Below are 23599 nucleotides of genomic sequence, written 5' to 3' on the forward strand. Positions count from 1 at the left end.
GTTGGGTTTCACAGTTAGATTCTATCTCGTGTGTGTGTGTGTGTGTGTGTGTGTGTGTGTGTGTGTGTGTGTGTGTGTGTTTTGAGACAAGGTTTCACTTTGTAACCTACACTGCCCTCATTCAGGATCCTCCTACTTCTTTCTCTCAGTTACAGGCAAGGGCCACCACACTTAGAATGTAATTAATAATTTTTTGCTATTTTCCCAAGTATTCTTCCTTTGCCTCCATCTCATGACTCCTCCACTTCCCTCTGTCCCCCATCAGTTTTCCTCTTTTGCCTTTCTAAGTTACTTAATGTGTGGAGTAGTTTGTTCTGTAGATTTTGTCTCCCAATGTCCTTCTAAACTCTGATGGCCTGATGACTGGCTCAGATGTCTTTAACTACTAGGAGGGGAGCTTCAGCTATTTATAGACTACCTTAGCATATGGCCATACCCCAAAGAAAGTCATCACCTCAGTGAGGGGATGTCTTCCCAACCAGTCACTTACTCACTAACTCTGTGTCTTTGGGAATATTTTTTTGACCCCTCCATAAGAGAAACAAAAAACAGTACCTACCCCAGAGATTTAATTGTATGAATTAAATCACGTGTGTGTGTGTGTGTGTGTGCGCGCGCGCGCGCGCGTGTGGTAAAGAAGGCACTCTACATATGCATAGTTCAGACAATTAAGTAAGAACAAATATAACCATTATTGTAAAATAGTTTCCTATTTTACAGGCTATGGCCTGATTCCCTCCAACTTCCTTGGGAATTACTCTACACTTCAAGGGAAACTCCCAAAGCCTGATTTTCACACTGTAACTATAATACTCCTACTGGATAGAAAGGTGAAATCTACAGAGCCATTAGAAGAGTATGGTGGTCTGCTAGGCAAGTCCCTGTGTATTCCTCAGGCTGTTAGTCCTCTGACTTGCTTCCAAAGGTACTATTCAACAGGATGTCCCCATAGCATGACAATGCCTTGCCTGCCTGGTTTTCTGTTGAGTCAGGTCACATCAGACAGAAACAAATGGATGCCTTCAGTCACTGGGTTAACATACCAGGCCATCCTCCCTAACCTGCACTGAGGACTCGTTTTCCAGACTTGCTCTCACTCATTAACCTCTCTCAACAGATATTTATTGGCCATCTCCAAGATGCAAGAAGTAAGAAATAAAAACACTGTGCACGCTCCACCTCACTCAAAGCCAGGCATGACATACACCCTTAATCCCAGCACTTGGGAAGCAGAGGCAGATAGACCTCTGGGAGTTCCAGGCCAGCCTGGTCTACACGGTGAGCTCTTGGGTTGGTTCATTTGTTTGATGCACATTCGCTTGTGACGAGACTCAGACATACTAGTTTTCACACATACCTCATACTTCATGGTAAAAAATCCATCTCCTCCAATGCCTTCAAGTGCAAAGGCCTGTACAATTGGCCACTTCTCTACCACAAACATATCAAATATCTGTAAGTGACCTAGAAGAATCACACACCAATACTCATCAAATACCATCCTGGACAGCTGAACCCAATCTCATGTGGTTAGACAGGACCCATTTCTTATAGATTTACCAGGACAGTAAGAGGGTTAGATATTGAAACTAAAAATATAAAGTGAAATCAAGAAAAATTAAAATCACAAGCAAGTATTATAAATTCAGATTTCTCTACAGCATGTTTACACTTTGGTTTTTGTAAAAAGTAAATAGTATTCTTCTACAGTTGATTTGTGCCATTTAGTGAGTATGTTTATTAACAGACCAAAAGTTGGCTATTCTATCTAAAGAAGACTTCCCCGAGGGAAAACTACAAAACCAAAGGTTTCTTTTTCAGCCAGGTGTAATGGCTTTTGCCTTTCATAGCGGCACCTGGGAGACAGAGGCAGGTGGGTCTCTGGCATTTGAGGGCAGCCTTGTCTACATAGTCAGGGGCAGCTACACTATGAGACCCTGTATCAAAACAAAACAAAAACAGGTGTTATTTTTGTAACAATAATTTCAATATTCAGGGACTCTTCCTTACAATATTAGCAATGATAAACTTGTTGATTTCCCCCTGTATTCTACATTGAAATTTCCTGTAAATCAGTGATTCTCAACCTTCTTAATATTGCAACCCCTTTTCAGATATTTGGAGGCTCCTCAGGTTATAGTGATCTCTAACCATACACTTATTTTGTTGCTACTTCATAACTGTACTTTTGCTACTGTTGTGAATGGCAATATAAATTTCTGAAATGTAGGACATACAACCTCCAAAGGGGTCACAACCCACAGGTTGAGAACTGCTAGTGTAAACATTTTTGTTTGCCTTTCTGCTTGTTTGTTTGAGACAGGGTCTCTATGTAGCTTGGCTGGCCTGGAACTCAATATGTAGACCATATTCAGCCTCACCCTTATGGAGGACCATTTACTTCTGCCTCCCAAGTGCTGAGTGGGATTAAAGGTGTATGCCACCATCCTGGCAAAAAGATTTCTTTTACTTTAATTATGTATATGTATGTGTGAGGGAACCCATGAAGTTAGATCCCCTGGACCTGGAGTTACAAGTAGTTGTGAACTGCCTGATATGGCTGTTGAGAACCCAACTCAGGTCCTCTGAAAGACCAGTACATTCCTTTAGCTATCTCTCCAGCCCCATAAGCCTATTTTTAAAATAGCTATTAAAATTACAATTTTCTATTATGAAGACACATCATATCTATAAGTAATAAATAATACAGACTAGATGTTAATCATGCTAAATCCCTCAGCAGTCCTCCTTGACCACAGGTAGCTTATGTTGTTGTGGTAACTTCATAGTTATGAACAAGGAGCTCATATGAGAGTCCCTAAATTTCATTCTGGTTGATCCTTTTCCTTAGTGAAAATGGGTCAATTCGTTTTCCAGCCAAATATATACCAGGAAAGAGGAACAGTCAATCCTCATACATCCAAGCAAGTAATGTTCTCTTTAAAAATAAAAAAGGTGGGGTTGGGGATTTAGCTCAGTGGTTCAGTCTCCAGCTCCGAAGAAAAAAGAAGAAAAAAATAAAAAAGGTTTGTTTATTTATTATGTATACAATGTACTGCATGCATGTATGCCTACATACCAGAAGAGGACACCAGATATTATTGTAAATGGTTATGAGCCACCTTGTGGTTGCTGGGAATTGAACTCAGGACCTCTGGAAGAGCACCCAGCACTCTTAATCTCTGAACCATCTCTCCAGCCCCAAGCAAGGTTTTTTTTTTTTCCATTTTTTTATTGGATTTTTTTTTTTTTTTACTTACATTTCAAATGTTATCCCCTTTCCTGATTTCCCATCTGGAATCCCCCTATCCCTTCCCCCTCCCCCTGCCTCTTTGAGAGTGTTCTCATCTACCCACTCCCTCCCATCTCCCTGCCCTGGCATTCCCCTATATGGGGGCACTGAGCCTTCACAGGGCCAAGGGCCTCTCCTCTCATTGATGACTCTCATTGTAGCAGAGGGCCATCCTCTGCTACATATGTGGCTGGAGCCATGGGTCCCTCCATGTGTACTCTTTGGTTGGTGGTTTATTCTCTGGGAGCTCTGGGGGGTCTGGTTGGTTGATATTATTGTTCTTCCTATAGGGTTGCAAACCCCTTCAGCTCCTTCAGTCCTTTCTCTAACTCCAAGCAAGGTTCTTAAATGGCTTGCTGTCAGATACTCACCTTGGGAGCTATAAGGAATGCCAATTCTACTACAGTCTCGAACCATGTCCACAAAGCTGGAAATCTTAAATTCTTCTGCTGCTTCCTCATCTTCATACTAAGGGAAATTAAGAGAAAAATGAGATACATCATTTAAAGTTCACATTATCTCTGTATATTCTCAGGGGCTGTATCCACCCCACTCCCACTCCCACCACACACAAGGTGTCTCTGTGTAACAGCCCTGGCTGTCCTGGAACTCACTCTGTAGACCAGGTTGGCCTTAAACTCATAGAGATCCACCTACCTCTGCTTCCTAAGTGCTGAGATTAAAGGCATGAGCTACCACTGCCAGCCTCAGAGACTGTCTTACATGGCATTTATAAAGAATTGTTCCCAACTAGGGAACAATTTGTTGGTCAAAAATAGTCTCAGGGTTGGGGATTTAGCTCAGTGGTAGAGCGCTTGCCTAGCAAGCACAAGGCCCTGGGTTCGGTCCCCAGCTCCGAAAAAAAAGAAAAGGGAAAAAAAAATAGTCTCTATTTCTGCATCTCATAAACAAAAATCAAAATAGATTGAGGCTTAAATGGAAGAGATAAAACCTATTCCTCCAGGGTTGGGGATTTAGCTCAGTGGTAGAGCGCTTGCCTAGCAAGCACAAGGCCCTGGGTTCAGTCCCCAGCTCCAAAAAAAAAAAAAAAACCTATTCCTCCAAGTGTCCCCAATAACCACATGGAAAGAAATGTTCGTAATCAACATTGGGTAGAAACTGCCATGACATTCATTACAGGCACAAAACCCCAATTTGCTTTCTAGCCATATTCTTCAAAAGGACCGAAAGGGAAACAGAAATAGAAATAGACACCATGAAATCCAGACAGAAATGTCATAAAGTTTAGGACAACTCTAACCTTCACAGGCATGACAGGTCTTTTGACACTGTAATCCAACTCTGTCATCTATAAAGTTTAGACTTACTCAAAAATTGCCTATTCAACTTATACATTAAACAGAATAATAGTCCCCCAGGCTAGTGGAATGTCCCTTCAATCCCAGCACGTGGGAGGCAGAGGTAGGCAGATGTCTGAACTACAGGCCAGTCAAGGCTGCACAATGAGACCCTGTCTCAAACAGAATAAATAAATAAAATAAAAATAAAAATAAAAGATAAAGTAAGAGCCCATAACTATTTAAGTAAGCCTGTGAGTTTGTGTTGAGCAACATTTACAGCTGCTCAGGCTGCAAGCTGGAAAGCCTGTAAGGGCAGTCTCTGAGCAGTTAGTCGTCCTGGAGACAGATGGAGACTCAGGACCTTTGGAAGAAGGAGAGGGAGGACAGGAGGGTGGGCACAGAAACCAGTGAAAGCTTCTGCTGTCTCCCTCAGGTAACAACCAAAAGCCTCACACAGACAGAAAGCTTTCTACTTGAATATTCACTTTTGTGTAAGCATACTCAAGACACTGGATCTGTAATTTTTTTTTTAAAGGCTTCTGTTCCAAACAAACACTTTCCTGAGTGAAGTACTTATCCTGTCTTCTCTCCTCACCTCATTTTCCGTCATGCAATGGAAATGCAGGTTTCTCCAATGTGCCACGTAAGGCAAGAGATAGCGGTAGTTGACAGGATTACAGTACAGATGGACACTGTCTGATTTAATCAACATGATCACATCTGCAAGAAGAAAAGGGCAAAACACAAAACTGTCAGAGGCTTTTCCTTCAGAAAATTAGTAATTCCACTTAATTGTACTTCAGCAATTCAGAGTTTGCATGACCAGGCCCTGGGTTCATTTCTAGTATGACAAACAAACAAAGAAACAAACAAATAAAACTCCCAAAACAAAACATACAGCTATTTCAGAAACAATGTAACAAAAGTATAATGGGTAATTATTTAATCAAGCAATAGTCAGGTGTGGACAGTAAGGGTTTTCTATTGCCTCTGCAATGCTCCTCCTATGGTGGCCTTCTAAATATGACAGTGTAAGCCCAAAATAAGTCAAAAGATCAGAGTTCACTCCTGAAAGAGTACACTGCAAAGTTCAAGAGTCAGGGCTGTGGTACCAGTCTTGGCCATGTTGCTTATTTGCTGACTGACGACACACTGGCTGTATTACTGAACATGGAGCCTAGGTTCACACATGCTCAGCAAGCAGTCTGTCTGTCACCATTTCACTTTTTTTTTTTTTTTTTTCGGAGCTGGGGACCGAACCCAGGGCCTTGCACTTGCTAGGCAAGCGCTCTACCACTGAGCTAAATCCCCAACCCCGCCATTTCACTTTTTTAAGACAGGGTCTCACTAAGTTTCTTCAACTGGCCCTGAACTCAATATATAGCTCAGGGAGGCATTGAACTTGCAATCTTCCTGCCTTAGCCTCTTAAGCAGCTATGATTTCAGAGCTGTGGCACCAGGCCTGTTTTTTTTTTGTTTTGTTTTGTTTTTTTTTTTTGTTTTTTGTTTTTTGTTTTCTCTTTTTATGACTATCTAGCCCTCGATGACCTGGAATTCACTGTGCAGACCAGGCTGGCCTTGAATTCTCAGCAATCCTCCTGTCTTTGCCTCCTAAATGCTGGAAGCATCACCACAGCTGGCTTCACAATGCACTATCAATGAGGAGATAAGTATCAAACGGAAATAACATGGCTATTCAATCAAGAAATAGCACCAATCATGGCAGGGACTCAGCACTAAATCCAGTATTTCAAGTTCATGGCCAGAGGTTCACTTGGCTCCGAGCAACTGTGAACCTGGACGTCACATGTCAGTCTTAGGACAGTCGCTGTGTACAGCAGTGAGCTCTGTGCACAGGCGGAGGCTGGAAGGAAACCCAGGCAGATTCAAGAGCCATGAAATGGGAAATGGTATGGGGCAGAAATATTAAAGTAGCCTGAGTGCGAAAAATGAACGCAGTCATAATTCCAAAAGAAAAATGGGCTCTGCTCAATGGATCTCCCATGGCAGAGCCACAAGGCCTCTCTCTAACAAGGCCACGCTAGGAACTGGTGGAGAGGAAAAGTGCAAAGAGAAGAAAAGAGTCTCTCTCTCTCTCATGTCTCAGCACTGGGCTTCCTCAAGTCCCAGAGCCCTCAGATCCCTGTCCTAAATCAACTGTAGACTTCCTGCTAAGGGAGACATTTTATGACACCTGAAAAGTGGGGCGGCAGTGTACACACCACACATAGTCTGAATATAACTTAAAGTTTCAGGATCCCAAAACAGATGTATCATAACAACTGCTAGCTAAATCTAATCACACATTTCATACTCTCAAAGTGCTCTGATATCTAACAGAGTAAACAGTCAGATAATAAAAGAAGAAAATATGGTCAAGTGTGGTGTCTTTAATCATTTAATCCAAGCACTGGGGAGGCAGAGGAAGCCAGATCTCTGTGAGTCTGAGAGCAGCATGGTCTACGTACACAGTGAGTTTCAGTTCGGAGGAGAGAAGGAACAAAGAGAATATGAAGCTGGGCATGATGGTATGTGCTTGAGACCCTAGCACGAGCTCAAGGATGCCACTCTGATTTAAACAGAAACACCCTATATCAAAAACAAAATTAAACTTAAAAAGGCAGCAGCAGCAGAAGGAGAAGGAAGGAGGAGGAGGACTAGGAAGAGAAAGAGGAGGAGGGGACAAGATGAGATGGGAAGGTTGGCCAGTATGCTAGCATGAGCTTTTAATCACAGAATTCGGTGAGTTTGAGGCCAGCCTGGTCTACACAGCTTGTTCCAGGATAGCCAGAGCTACATAAAGGGAACCTGTCTCAATAAATTAAAATAAATTTAAAATCATGTAAAATGTTTTAAAAACTACCTTTGAAAAGTAAGTACCTCACGCTGGCCTTTTTACGAACAGGGAGGCTAAGGCGGGAGGAAGCATGTGGGCTGTGGTGGCCCACATCGTTCACCACAGCACTCAGAGGCATCTCTGAGCTCTATCTGTGAGTGTGATGTCAGTGTGGTCTACACAACAAGTTCCAGGACAGCCAGGACTGCAGAGTGAAACCCAGCCTCAAAATCCTAAAGTTAGAAGCACAAATCTGTTAATCTTAGCTTTCTAACTATAAGGATCTAAAACTGACTTTAATAATTTGGAGCAAAATGCTTAGTATTTTACTGAGTATCTCCTGTGCCAAATGACAGGATAAGAGCACCTCTTTGGGAATTTAAACACACTCCTTATTTTTAGTACTGAAATGTCCTTGCAAACATGGCTGCACTGAAATGTGCAGTGACTGGACACTTCCAGAATAAATTGTTTCCAAACCACTACATGTAAGAGAAGGTATTTTATTTTATACTTCATTTTTTTTATCTTATTTTATTCACATGGGTACTGTGCTTGCATATATGACTAGATATCACGTGTATGCCTGGTAGCTGCAGACAGGCCAGGAGAGGAGGTCTGATCCCCTCCGACTCAAGCTGCAGACAGTTGTGAGTAGTCGTCTAGGCATAAGGAATTGGCTCCAGTCCTCTGGAGGAACAGCCAGTTCTCTTAACCATTGAGCCATCTCCCCAGACCCCTGAAAGAAATGTTATTTTATTTTATTCAAGGAAGGGTCTTTCTATAGCCCTGTCTTGGAATCTACTATGTAGACCAGGCAAGCCTTAACTGCACAGAGATGCACCGGCCTCTGCCTCCCAAGTCCTGGGATTAAAAGGCTTGAAACACATTGCCTGGCCAAGAAATTTAAAATCAAAATCTGAAACAAACAAACAAAAAGTAAATTGAATAATTGATGGTGTCTTCTAGTACCGTTAGAAGCTACATCCATAAACTCTCACCAACATGACTGCCCAAACATGAGCTAAACAAGGACCCCACCAATGACATGTCAAAGTGGACAGAGAAAAGTCCAGGAAACCTCAACCCTACACAAAAAACTATGGCAACTGAGAAAAGCTGGGAGCAGGAGAGTTGTCCCTACCTAGGAAAGAGCACGCTGATTGCCTGTCCAGTGACATATGAGAGGTTTTAGAGCAGTGATTTTCAACCTTCCTAATGCTGTGACCCTTTAATACTTTTCCTCATGTTGTGGTGATCACCAAGCATAAAATTATTATTGTTGCTCTTTCATAACTGTTATTTGTCACAATGTAAATGTTTTTTAGAGACAGAGGGTTGCCAAAGGGGTCATGAACCATAGGTAGTGAACATTGGTTGGGAGTGAAGAGAAGGAAAGGGAAGGAAAAGGTGTTACATTGTATTATAATATCAAAATCTAAAAAGAAAAGGACCGGATGAAGATCACAGTGGTGGCTCCTGCATGCAAACCCAGAACCCAAGAGGCTGAGAAGCACCTGGTCTGAAGCCAGCCTGATACAGAGTGAGAGCATACCTCAGACAGAAAGATGAGGAAGAAAACACAAAGAAAGGAAGGATACTAACTCCAAGTATTTTCCGTCTCCTTTTTCTGCATTCATAATAAGAAGGACAGCTCTAACTAAACTATATGGATAGTATTGGGGTTGTTACCAAGGTAAGAATTTCAAAGACGATACAACTCAGAATTATTTACAGTTTAATAAGAAAACTCTTCATTGTGTAACTGGGGCTTTCTTGTTTATTTTGTGATGTTTAGCAGCAGCCCTGGTGTCCACTAGATGCCAGTAGTGCCACATACTGAGCCACGGCCATCAAAAATGTCTTCAGACATTGCTAAATGTCTCCCAAGGGACAAAACTGCCCTCCCTCTGAGACCACACTATTCAAGTGAGATCATCTGACATCCAATGTTTGCCTTCATGGTCTCCCAGCTGCCTTGCAAGTGTCTTGTCTCTTGTCCAGTTTTACTTGTTTGTTCTATGTCTCCTGACTCATCTTGCAGACAATTTATAATGCTAAGTATATGATATGAGAAGTAGCTCCCGGGCAACAGCCCACAGGAGCATCAACACATGCAGTGTCTCCAAGCCAGAGAAAGCTGACTGCAGGCAGAAAGACTCCATTGTATTAAAGTCACACAAAAAACAATTCCCAAAGACAGCAGGACAATAGCCCCTTGTTCCTCAGCTAAAGATCCACATAAAATCTTCTTTCTCACAAGAGCAGCTTACAAGAGCAGCTCGTCTTTGCCTCAAAGCAGAGAATGCTCTCACTGGCAACAGTACACAATCTGAACCTTCAGGGAAAAGGAGCAGCGGCAATACTAAGAAAAACTAGTACCCTGCCAAGAGACAAATCCAAACGCCAAGGTCTGCTTTTGGTCTCAAAATGATTTACCAATAAATGTATTCTGGAAACTGCTGTTGATAGTCTGTTGTCCACTGCATGACCAATAGGAATGTCCTATTTTAATAGGCTAACAAGGAAATGCTATTTTTCACTATTAAAAAGATAAAATCTTGCCTGGTGTAATCCCAGCTACTTGGGAGGCCGAGGCCAGGGGGTTGCCAATTTTAAGACCAATTAGGGGAATCACACATCACTCAAAAAGTAAAACAAAATAAGGCAAAAATTTACTGGAGTTTTGGACTACTTAAATTCTGATTATAATTTCCTATTAAAAGATCACAAATGTGGTGCTGGATGTGTGTCTTTAATCCCACTACTAGGAAGGCAGAGGCAGGTAGATCTCAGAATTCAAGGCCAGTCTGGTCTACACAGTTAGTTTCAAGCCAGCTAAAGCTTTATGAGACTATCTCAAAACAAATAAACAGCAATGACAAAACCCCAAACCACAGAAACAGAAATAAAAAATCATGAGCTGGGGCTGTCAGGATGGCTCAGCAGTTAAACGTACTTGTTATTCTTCCAGAGATCTGGATTCGATTCCCAACACCTGAATGGAGATTCACAACCATCTGTAACTCTAGGTCCAGGGGACCTGATGTCATCTTCTGGCTTCCAAGGGCACCAAGTATGCATACATGCTCACATGCACACACACACACACACACACAAGCAAAACACTCATATGATACAGTAAAATTAAAACTAAAACAATTTTTACAAAAACATCATGAATTAAGGGTCCAAAGAAATAAATCACTGTCTCCTATAATTTGCCAATGTAATACAGACTTACCATCTAGGATTTCTTCAGAAAATCCAGTTTTCTCAAAATCAGTGGTATTCTGACTGTATAAACCAAACAGAAGGTAATTTGCCAGCTCTCTACAGCCTTCGTTGTACCTGCTGTCAATTCCTGCAAAGCAAAGAAGCCTGTGACTCGCTGTCCTGCACCGTGGAATACAGAAAGTGCCAACGATTTGCCCGTTTAGTAAAGCCTTGATGGTCAAACCAGTTTTGTGCTAAAACTAAATGAACAACCCCTTGTGTGAGAAACAGGCTGAGGCATACGGTACCTTCCTTGGATCTCAAGACCTACACAGGTCAAAGAATTAAGCAACAAGGGGCTGGGGATTTAGCTCAGTGGTAGAGCGCTTACCTAGGAAGCGCAAGGCCCTGGGTTCGGTCCCCAGCTCCGAAAAAAAGAACCAAAAAAAAAAAAAAAAAAAAGAATTAAGCAACAAGATTACTAATGCTGAAAAGCATTTTTTTCTTTCAGGTTTTACTTTACATGTGTGGGTGTTTAAATTCCATGTATATGTATATCATGTGTGTCTGGTACCAAAGGAGGCCAGAAGAGCACCCTCCATGATCTAGGGGATCTGATACCCTGGAATTAGAGTTACAGATGGTTATGAGTCACCATGTGGGTGCTCTTATCTACGGAACCACCTCCAGCCGACATGTGCAATTCTTAAGGGCAGAAAGAACCAGAACATATGGTCTTCTATGGATCTACAGATCTTGGAACATTTTGTTAGCTGAAGAATAGATCTCAAAGAGATCTCTATGGAAAATATGTACAAATAAAAACAAGTTAAGGTGATTTGAAAAAGAAGAGGACAAGTGGATAGACTAACACACACTGAGCCTTCCCAAGTGTCGGAAGCAAAGCTTAGCACTGCACTGTAAGGTATGGTGCGGAGGTATACACCCCTGCAGACGACCTTCACTAAGGTCAGTCTAGAAAGGCGGAACCAGAGACAAAAGGAAATTAAATGACACTGTCTTCACTTCTGTCTCTCAGTGACTTCGCATCCTAGGACTACAGCTGTTGGCAGGATGGGAGGATCAGAGTCAAGCAGCTATTCTCCATGTGGTTTGAAAAGAAAGGGTTGTAGCTGGGCACAGTGGCGCAGGGCTTTACTACCAGAACTAAAGAGGCAGAAGCCAGCATGGTCTACAGAGTAAGTGTCAGGACAGTCAAAGGCAGGCAGGAGCCTGTGGTAGGAGCTCCCTCTTTATCTCACTGACACCCTCTTAATATTCACCCTCAGTAAGATGGATCAGATGTCACAGGAATGAGAACTGGGAAGATTCTAGCCTTTAACGTACCTTACACGATAGCATTACTAGCATCTTCCTGAGATCAAGACTACAAACTCATAAGAAAGCACTGACCTAGGATGCAGAGAATCCCGTCAGGTTGAGACTTGCTGCTCTGGGTCAGGACACTTTGAACCTGGCGCAGTCGGCTGCAGCTGAAACAGAACAACAGAGTTTCTTGAGTGAGGAAGTGTGAGAGTCTGAAAAGGTACACACTAGAGGAATGGTCTTGTTAGGTAAGGCAAGTAGTACCTAGCTCTTTAATCAGAACCGTATCCTTCTTGTCCATGCTCTCAAAGAGATTTAGTGTAAGTGGTCTAAAGACTATTTGGACAATGGACAATGAACTAAGATGGCACCATGGTCCCATTCATAATTAATCAGCTGATGCCAAGAATTTCCAACATCTTTTTTTTTTTTTTGGTTCTTTTTTTTCCAGAGCTGGGGACTGAACCCAGGGCCTTGTGCTACCACAGAGCTAAATCCCCAGCCCCTTCCAATGTCTTTTTACTTTTGCTGATTTTCAAAGAAAAGTTTCTATACTGCTTTAGCCTAAATTTAGCCTTTCTTAGTTTGTCTCAAAAGCAACAAACAAAACCAAAAATTGATATAAAGGCCTCACTAAACTAAGCTCTAGCTATCCCACAGGACTAGACTCTCAGCACAGAAGACACAGAAGACACCCTCTCTTTAGAGAGCTACTACTCCTTTTGGTAGAAGGACTATTCCTTGCACCCAGATATAAGGAGACATACATTCCTAAACAATACAATTTCAATGGACTCTCTTGCTTTTCCGTCTCTCTCTACTCCTGTCAGTAACCCCAAAGATGAATACCTAACTTCATGGTCAAGCCTGATTCTTCCCCACCACCTCCATGTCTAACTCTTAGCCCATAAACATTTTTAACTGTTGGATATCATTAACCATTAGTGATGCAAATTATACTACTTTGAGATTCCATCTTACCACAGTGATAATGTCTGTCATTAAGAAAACAAGTGACAAGTACTAAAGAGAACACGGGGAAACAGCGACCCCTATCTACTAGTTGGTAGGAATGTATGTATGGTAGGGTATAAACTGCTGCAGATACTATGGAAATCAATGTGTAGAGGTGTCTTAAAAAGCTAGGAACAAAAGATGCTCCAACATACAACAAAGACACGTGCTCCACTATGTTCATAGCAGCCTTATTTATAATAGCCAGAAGCTGGAAAGAACCCAGATGTCTCTCAACAGAGTAATGGATACAGAAAATGTGGTACATCTACACAATGGAGTACTACTCAGATATCAAAAACAATGACTTCATGAAATTCACAGGCGAGTGGATGGAACTAGAAAATATCATCCTGAGTGAGGTAACCCAATCACAGAAAAACACACATGATATGTACTTACTGATAAGTGGATATTAGCCCAAAAGCTCAAATTACCCAAGATACAATCCACAGACCACATGAAGCTCAAGAAGAAGGATGACCAAGTGTGGATGCTTCATTCCTTCTTAAAACGTAGGACAAAAATATTCATAGGAGGGGATATGGAGACAAAGTTTGGAGCAGAGACTGGAGGAACGGCCATTCAGAGCCTGCCCCACAAGTGGCCCATACATATACAGCCAACAAAACTAGATAAGATTGATGAAGTTAAGAAGTGCATGCTGACAGGAGCCAGATAGATGTCTCCTGACAGACATAGTCAGAGCATGACAAATACAGAGGTGAATGCTAGTAGCAAACCAATGAACTGAGAATGAGACCACCGTTGGAGGAATTAGAGAAAGGATTGAAAGAGCTTCAGGGGCTTGCAACCCCATAAGAACAATAATGCCAACCAACCAGAGCTTCCAGGGACTAAACCACTACCCAAAGACTATACATGGACAGACCCATGGCTCCAGCTGTATATGTAGTAGAGGATGGCCTTGTTGGGAACCAATGGATGGAGAAGCCCTTGGTCCTGCCAAGGGGGGACCTCCATTGCAGGGGAATGTCGGAAGGGGGGATGGACAGGGAAGGGAATACCCTTATAGAAGGAAGGGGAGGGAAAGGGGATAGGAGCCTTATGTCCAGGAAACCGGGAAAGGGAATAACACTTGAAATGTAAATTTTAAAAAATTCAATAAAAAAAAAAAGAAAAAGAAAAGCTAGAAACAGAACTACTATATGGTCTGCCTATGCTGAGCATATACACAAAGGACTCCATATCCTACAACAGAAATACTTGCACATCTATACTTATTGCTGTCTATTCAAAATGGGTAGGAAATGGAATCAGATTAAATGTCCATCAGCTGATGGATAATGAAAATGCAATATATATGCATCAGAATTTTATTCATCTGTAAAGAAAAATGAAATTATGAAAACTTCAGAGAAACAGATAAAGCTGGAAAATAGTATAGCAAGATAATTTAAGCCCAGAAAGACCCTGCATGCCCTCTATGGGCTGGAGAGACAGCTCAGAAATTAAGAGCACTGATTGCTCTTCTAAAGGACCAGTATTCAATTCCCACCACCCATAAAGGAATACACAACTGTATTTCATTCCAGTTCCAGAAGATCTGACACCCTCACACATGGAGGCAGAACACAAATGTATATAATTTTTCAACTTTTAAAAATAAAGTTAATCATGTATGTATTCATACAGGTGCCCACAAGGCCAGAGGCACTGGATCCCTCTGGAGCTGGAGTTAAAGATGGTTATGAGCCATTCAATGGGGGTGCTGGGAACCAAACTCAGGTCCTCTGCAAGAGAACCACTGCTCCAGCCAGCCCCTAGCTTCAAGTTTTTAGATTTCTAAATTTAACTTATAATGTTTGTAAAGGGCCTATGAGAGGGAGAGGGCGAGATAACCTAATTGGGGGAGGTGACAATAGCACACAGCTGCTCTGAGAAGAGGGGAGGGCATTGGAGGCTAAAGGTTATGTAGGACAATGGGAGAGAAAGGAATAAGTGTGGGCTAGCCAAAACCAAGGATTTATAGCTGGGCAGTGGTGGTGCATGCCTTCCTTTAATCTCAACCTACTATGTCACTATGCAATATGATTTAAGGTCAGAGGGATGACATAATGATTAGGTCTTCCAGAAGACCAGAGTTCAGTTCTCAAGACCTAGGTCCAGCCCAGCACCGTATCAGCAACTTATACCTCCTTTAACTCCAGTCCCAGGGGATCCAATGCCCTACTCTAGCCTTCCTAGGCACCCCCACACATATGGTATCACACACACACGCACATATATGTGTACACACACACACACACACACACACACACACACACACACGCACGCACATACTATAAACCTGGCCAAAACCCCCTGGCTAGGGTGTTCACAGAATCGAGGGAAACTACTACTGCTTTCTTGACTGGAAGTCATCAAACTGCCTTCTAATACTTCGTCTGTACCTGTAGAGCAGCACTGCTCTTGACCTTGCTCCGAGAAGCTACTATTTGCAGTGGTCAGTGGTTAATGTAGAAGCTCACAGTGCTGACCACGAAAGTGACTGTGACACTAAATGGGACACTCATATGAACCACCACCTCCTTCTCTTCCACCACCCCACCCCACCCCACCCCACCTTCACCACCACCTCCACCACCACCACCTCCTCCTCAACCACCACCCCACCTTCACCACCTCCTCCTCAACCACCCCAACCCCACCTCCACCACCACCACCCCCTCCTCCTCAACCACCACCCCACCTTCACCACCTCCTCCTCTTCAACCACCCCAACCCCACCTCCACCACCACCCCCTCCTCCTCAACCAGCACCAGCATCGAGGCTTAGTGAACATCAAGAGGAGGAGGAGAGAAGAGAGGAAGGCTGGAGGGCAGGGAGGAGCAAGGGCTGTGTTCAGAAAGGACAGCCCCTGCACTGGCCAGCTCACAGTGTGGTTACCTGCACGAGCACAAGCCAGTCGAAATTTCAACATGGACGGGAAATCTCCTGAGCCCCATCCCTAGCTGAAGAGCTATTGGCAGTTGATGATTGCTAAGACAAGAGTTTTGGGGTGTGGTCACCCAGCAAAGTACAAATACCAGTTCTCCTCAAATTAACATGCAGATTTAACACAATCCCTATTAAATGCCAAACTTTTATGGATATAGAAGTGTTTATTCTGAAATATACGGGGGCTGGTGTGACAACAGGGTTCTGGGCTAGAAAGGGCTACATAGTTAGACTGGGTTTCAAAGATACTGACTAAATGTATGTGGTAGGCTCCATGAGTGTCCATAGTACTCTTTTACTTTTTCTGTGGTTTTTATAATAAAAATTAGGGGCTATGAGGAAGAGGCCTGCTATGAAATAAGGTTTTAGAAGCAACAGTGTGAAGATCATTTAAACAGTGAATGGACATCTCTCCCTGAGAAGTGATGCCTGCCTGCTTACCCTGCACATTTGTTTTTAGCAGGATTGATCCTGCAGTCGTTTCCCTGCTGGAAGGACTTTGCGAGTTGGACCTCTGGCCCATTTTCTGTGAAGGACAGTATGCTGACTGCCTGCCAAGGTTACCAAGAGCTCTTTGGTTTGCAAACTTATAACCAGCCACCGACAAAAAGCATGACCAGATCATGTGACCAAGAAACAAAGGAGTTTCCCAGGCAACTGCTGTTGGAAGCCAAGACAGTACTGAAAACAGGAGACTTTTTTCCTACTTGTACCCTGTCCAGTCCAAGTACACTGGGAACACACAAATGTAAGAAAAGTGTCTTTTTCCTTAAGTAGAACACTGTCCTGATTAGTGCTTTCTTATCAAACGGGTAAAACTAAATTTAGGGTTTCCCCCTTGTACACTTTCTCGATTCTCAGACTTAATCTTTAACTAGAATATCGTCTGTCTGTCACTGGACCGCGAAGCATATAGTTACTTAATTATTTACTTTGAGTGTTGGGGGTTGATGGTGAGACAGGGTTTCTCTGTGTCCTGGCTGGCTTGGGAATCACTCAGTAGACCAGGCTGGCCTCGAACTCAGAGATCCACCTGCCTGTCTCCAGAGTGCTGACGTTAAAGGTGTGTGCCACCAAGGCCCAACTATTTTTATTTTATTTTGTTTTGTTTTGTTTTGTTGAGACAGTTTCTCTGTGTCATAGCTGTCCTAGAACTCACTCTGTAGACCAGGCTGGCCTCAAACTCACAGAGATCCAACTGCCTGTTTCCTGCATGCTGGGATTGAAGGAGTGTACCACCACTGCCTAATTATTTACTTTTAACAAAACAAACCAACAAACAACAAAACAAAATCCACACACACAGAAATCCCTGATGAGTTCAAAGAAAAGCACGATGACCCCATTCCCATACCCATTCCCGCCCAGCAGTGACCTCAGCTGACATCTTGACATCTCTGCTTTTATTCTTATCAGTGCTTTCTGAACCGTGTGTGTAAAATACTGGTTCTGTACTTTCGTAAACTGCCTGCCAGTTCTCATTGATCCTTAGACTCAAAGGTTATACATATGATAGTTATGTGTCTACGCTGCATACAATCCAAATTCCAGTAGTAACACTGCCATGTAGCTCACAGTATCTGAGCGAGGCTGGTGCATCCTGCCTAGGCCTATATTAGTCCACAACTTAGAGTTTCGCCTTCAGAAGTTGTGTAAGGGAGGCTGTAGTCATTAGAAGTCATGTGTGGGTGTGCTAGTTACTTTTATATCAACTTGACATAAGCCAGAGACATTGGAAAGAAGGGAACCTCAACTGAGAAAATACCTCCAGACTGTAGGGCATTTTTTAAAAGTTAGTTATTGATGTGGGAAGGTCTAGCCCATTGTGGCTGGGGCCACCGCTGGTCTGGTGACCCTGGGTGCTGTGAGAAAGCAGATTACATCAGTCATCTGAGCAAGCCAGCAAGCAGCACTCCTCCATGTTCCTGCCCTGTTTGAGTTGCTGTCCTTATTTCCCTCAATATTAACAGTGACATGGAAGCGTAAGCCAAATAGACCCTTTCCTCCCCTGGTTGCTTTTAATTATGGGGTTTCATTACAGCAATAGTAACCCTAATACCAGGGTAAAGGCACTTACTAGACCTGTGAAGAAAACAACTGAGTCTCCCAAGTTGTCCTCTGACTACCATATATGCACCTGGAGTGAATGCCCCACCCAACCAAATCAGTAATAGATAAATGTAAATAACAACCAACTTATGAAGGAGCTGAGGATATAGCTCAATGGTAGAGCATCTGCCTGGCTCTGGGTACAATCCCTAGTATTGAAAACACACGCATACACTCATTCAGTCTGTGTCTGTCTGTCTGTCTGTCTGTCTGTCTGTCTGTCTGTCTCTCTCTCTCTCTCTCTCTCTCCAGTGTGTTTTCATGCCGGTGATAGAGCTCCACAGTAAAGCACTTATCTAGTGCTATGTTTACACTATTATTTCTTTCTGGGTTTCCCTGGGTTTAGAATGAGTCTGAGCATGAGAGATGGCAATCCAATGGGCACACCACAGCGAACTGGCTCAAGGATAAGAGTGGAGTCCTTGGCATTCTGAGGTTTACAGCTGTTGTGCTTCAAGTTTTTGGAGGGTGAAGAGAACCAGAGACTAACACTATGGCTGCAGAGAGGTATGGTGGCACTAACTTAGTTGTCATCTCCCTCCTAGAGCGTGGCCTGCACCTGTGTTCTCGAGAGAGCACAGCACATGAGCAGTGCATCCCTTCAAAGGCACAGGAAGGCCCTGCACAATCTCTTTCTACTCACTAGTCTGCCTCACATCGCCACTTAAACTAGAAGGAGACTGCACGCTATCTAAACCAGCATCTAATGTGGCACAGCACTAAAAGGACACTGAGCAAATGCCATGCCTTGGTTTGGTTTTGTTTTTCATGAAATTCTAATCAGCCAGCAGCCTTGAATGATCTTTCACACAGGACTGGTTTTTTTCTTTTGGAAATTGCAAGTCATAAGTGCTATTTTTGAGTATGCCAGGTGTGTTCAGGAGCCTGTGGTGGCTAGAAGAGGGTATCCTTGGAGCTGGATACAAACCCAGTCTTCTACAAGAACAGCAAGTGCTTCAACACCATCAACTGAGATGTGTCTCTTGAGAAGAGCTCTGAAATCAGCTGTAACATATGAAATGACCCATTATTACTGTGGTGGTTTGAATATGCTTGGCCCATGCCAGTGGCACTATTTGAAGGTGTTGCCTTGTTGAAATAGGTGTGGTCCTGTTGGAGGAACTGTGCCACTGTGCTGACGAGCTTTGAACACTCCTAGTCTTCAACCTCCATCCAGTGTGGAAGAGAGCTTCCTCCTAGCTGCTTGGAGATGCTTGTCTCCTCCTGGGTGCCTTTGGATCAAGATGTAGAACTCTTGGCTTCTCCAGCACCATGTCTGCTTGCTTGATGCCATGTTTCTCACTATGCTGATAATGGACTGAACCTCTGAAACTGTAAGCCCCAATTAAATGTTTGCCTTTTATAAGAGTTGCCTTTGTTATGGTGTCTCTTCTCAGCAGTAAAACACTAAGACAATTATATAATAGTTATTATACAATAATACAGAAAATAGATAAGATTATTGTTCTATATGCTGAGTTGACAGAAGAGTGAAGGAAACTGAGGATTGAACCTGGGAAGTCAATTAAAAGTCAGTGACAGGTACACACCTGTAATCCCAGCAACTGGGAAGTAGAAGTGGGTCAGGACTTTGAGGTCACCCTTGTATTGAGAAACAGTATACCTGGGTAGACAAACAAATGTCTACTCAACCCAGTAAGGGAACCACCAAAGTCCAACTTGGTGAACCAGTGAGTTTTATTTGGGTTCCTGACAGGATAACTCAAAGATAGCCCATCACCAAAGCTGTCAGCAGGGGTGACAGCTCACAATGGCTAGAAACCTGGAGCTCACTGTATAGCCACAGGCCACTCCACAGGTCACAGAGTGCCTCCTGCAGGCAGCTGAGTAGTCTGAGCCTCTCCCAGGATGCTCTGGTGATCTCTGTCTCTTCCAGGAAGAATGGCTGGTCTCAGTGTCTCTTAACTGCCCTTACTGAACAGAGGACCAAACCATATTCAAAAGTGGAATAAAGGAACAGCTAGGGACACAGTTTGTCAGCAGGGTGTTTCCTAGCAACCCAAAAGCTCTGGGATTGGTCTCAAGCATTGGCCTGATTGCCAGTACCATAAGAAAATAAAGTTTAGAGTCCACGTATGGACACTTATGAATGTACACTGAATAACTCAACTGTTCTGTACTTCTGAAGTTTTTCATATTACAATGTGAGAGGAAGCAGAGCAGGAAAATAAAGGCTGCATACCTGCATCAATCTAGACTTCAGGTATTGACTAGAGTGAGCTCCCTGTAGGCCTGAGGCAGGTTGACAAGACTTGGCCTTTGCAGTAAAGCAGCCACTATTTACTTCCCTTGGCAAAATTAAGAAACTTGAAGGAAAGGCAGATGCAGGGCATGTGATGCAAAACCATAAAAGCCATTTTCACTGATGCTCGGTGCTGGAGTGACAGGTAAGACAAAGTCATTGTTGCTACTGTCATGACCAAACGTGGTTAATCACTAACCATAAAATGACTGAAATGGACACATATTTTATTACTAAAGAACATGCTCCTGACACGTAACTATGTGGTAATTTTAATTTTCTCCCAGCACTCCCATTGTGGTGGTGGTGGTGGTTTGAATAAGAATGCTCCCATAGTTCATATATTTGAATGCTCAGGGCATTCAAACTCTTTGTTAGAATAGGTATGGCCTTATTGGATTAAGTGCCACTGAGGTGGGCCTTGGGGCTTCAGATGCTCAAGCCAGGCCCAGTAGATCTGGGTGTGGAACTCTCAGCTCTTTCTCCACCACTATGTCTGTCTGGATGCTGCCATGCTTCCTTCATGATGACAATGGACTAAACCTCTGAAACTGTAAGCCAGCCCCAACTCAATGTTTGCTTTTATAACAGTTGCCTTGGTCATGGTGTCTCTTCACAGCAATGGAACACTGACTAAGACACCATCCTCCACAGCCACAACAATCCAGGGCAATATAATCCTCATTCTACATAGTTATCTTGCTGTCAGCCCACGCCCATCTCCCCTTTCATTGATAACACTCCTACTCTACTTAGGTTAGCAATAGGCCAGGTGCCTCTGCTTCTAGAGCTATCTGATTAGTGAGGAAAACTCAGACGCTCCTGTATGGTAACGGGTTTAACTAAAAGGACTAGCTTCCTCCTCTTACCTGAAAGACACAGTGGTCAAGGGCTCCTACAGACCTTTTGTGACCACGAAGCTATTGAAAAGATAAAAGCCACTTGCTAATGCCACCAAAGGAAAGTATAAAATTAGCTTGGCTCCTTGTTAACTTTATACCAGAAAGGTCTCTCGTCCTCCAAAGAACATCTATTGCAACAGGGAATAAATGCTAATGTCATTTTTGCTAAGAATCTCTTACTAGCTGCTAAATGATGTTTCCTGATAGACCACCTAATTTTAAAAGGTTAAAAACTCATGCTCAATTGAAATATATGTCTATACAGACCTCACCAATTTGTATTAATAAGATGCTTAATTCAAGAACTCTAGAAAACGAATCATCATAAACAGGAAGTGCTATCCAGAGTCTGCTCAGTGTATTCAGATGTTTTCCACATGGTTCCTTCTCTTTGGCCGACTATGAGCCCTGCTCTCACTTCCTGCTCTTTGTTAAATCAGTCCCACAAGTATTCATGCAACAAGCATCCAGTTATCCTCCCCCATATCCTCGACTATTATAGGCATGTCAAATTCAAACATAATATGGAATCCCAGATTAGATCTTAGAATAGAGAGAGTTCATTCCGGGAAATAAAGTCTGGACTCCAAGTAAGCAAGTTTACTAATTATACTAAAGCTTTATACCAACACTGATGCCTTCATTGTTGTAAATGCACCATGGTTCTGCACCACAATTCATCTATAAATCTAAAGTTACTTTGAAACTCAAGTTTTTTTGTTTTTTTTTTTTTTTTTAAGCATGCTAAGGACACAGTATATGGCTCAGGGAGCTAAGGTATTTGCCCACCCTGAGTTAGATTCCCCAGGCCCTACATGGTGAAACAATAGACCCTCCTCCCTCAAGTGTCCTGGACTGCCATTCCCTATAAACCAACACATACACACACACACACACACACACACACACACACACACACACACACACACACGATGAACATAATTAAAAATTTTAACATGATAAAAAATAAAACCAGGTGTGGTAGCACACACCTTCAATTCCAACACAGGAGGCAGAGGTAAGCAAATCGAGCTTCAGGTCAGCCAAGGATACAAAGTAAGACCCTGTCTCAAAAAGAAATATACCCAATATGCTACCTTTTCTTCAAACGAGGGCTTTAAATCAAAGGTACTAGTTGTAAGTACCCAAATTATAATGCTAATGCTTCCTTCTTATCTTTAATTTTTTTCTACTGATGTTGCAAGTGTTGGCATGTGTATCTCATGGTGTGATGGTGTGTGTGTGTGTGTGTGTGTGTGTGTGTGTGTGTGTGCGCGCGCGCGCGCGCGCACGTGCGCACCCTCGCAGGTGTATGTGTAGTCATGGAACTGGTTTTATCCATCATGTGGGTTCTAGGGACTGAATTCTCAGGCTGGGTAGCAAGTGCTATTTCTCCAGACCCTTTAGGAATAAACTTCAGGGCAAACTCAACAGTTTAAGCTGTGCAACATCTCTCACATTTACTCCCCCTTTGGATAAGCGCAGCAAAGCTAGGAAACACTGCTGTGTAACCACACACTAGTGATGTCACAGAACTAAAGACCATAGTACACTGTCACCCCAGACATAAGCACAAGGGTAAACAGTAAGGGCAGTTCCCCTGGGCAGAAATGCAGCAACAAGTCTTAACAAGCAGACCTTTCTGCTTCTACGACCGCCACACTAAGTCTTCCTAGTAAGCATCCAAGCAACGGAGGATTTTTGAAGGGTTTTTTGTTGTTTGTGGTTTACTTGTTTGTCTGACATACCCTAGACTGATCCTGAACTGAGAATTGTTCAGATATATAAGCGAAGTTCTTCTTGAACTTCTGAAATTCTGCAAGAGACCTCTACACAGAAAAATATTTTGAAGTAGGACAGTATATTTCAGCAAGATTTCTGCTAATCCCTTAGTATTAATTCACATAAACTAGGTTTATACTTTGGTTAAGGAAAAATTCTAGGGCCAGAAAGATGGCTCAGCAGGTAGAGGTGTTTGCTGCTAAGCCTGTTGCCCTGAATTCAATCCCAGGGATTCACACGGTAGGAGAACTTACTCCAGACAAGTTGTTCACACACACACACACACACACACACACACACACACACACACACACACAAATTTAAAAAAAAATTGAGACAAGGCCTCACTATGCAGCCCTAGCTGGACCATCATCCAAGACCAAAATTTTTTATTCAAGAGGGTCAGCAGTAAAGAGCACTAGACATTTCTGAGAGGACCTGGGTTTGACTCTCAGCACCCACCTGGTGGTTCACATCTATGTAACTGGTAACTCCAGTTCAGGAGATTCATGCCCTCCTCTGACCTCTGCAGACACCAAGCATGCACGCTGTGCATGGACATACATGCAGTAAAACATTCACACAGAAAACGAAAA

The 23599-nt window shown here is 42.9% G+C and overlaps 1 protein-coding gene across 6 annotated transcripts in view; it reads right to left on the reverse strand.

Annotated features, from left to right (window-relative positions):
* Positions 1-23599, reverse strand: part of Dnaaf9 (dynein axonemal assembly factor 9) — a 134741-nt gene that overhangs the window by 106644 nt on the left and 4498 nt on the right. For 5 of the 6 annotated variants that reach the window (XM_039105694.2, XM_017591986.3, XM_063284380.1 and 2 more), the window contains exons 2-6: positions 12059-12138; positions 10674-10793; positions 5189-5313; positions 3664-3760; positions 1358-1464 (exon numbers count right to left, since the gene is read on the reverse strand). In XM_039105694.2, coding sequence (XP_038961622.1) covers positions 1358-1464; positions 3664-3760; positions 5189-5313; positions 10674-10793; positions 12059-12138 — 529 coding nt within the window. Of the gene's footprint in view, positions 1-1357; positions 1465-3663; positions 3761-5188; positions 5320-10673; positions 10794-12058; positions 12139-23599 lie in introns of those variants that run through there. The other variant, XM_039105696.2, reaches the window with a different exon arrangement.

The sequence above is a fragment of the Rattus norvegicus genome, chromosome 3 (assembly GCF_036323735.1).
Source record: "Rattus norvegicus strain BN/NHsdMcwi chromosome 3, GRCr8, whole genome shotgun sequence".
Taxonomy (NCBI): domain Eukaryota; kingdom Metazoa; phylum Chordata; class Mammalia; order Rodentia; family Muridae; genus Rattus; species Rattus norvegicus.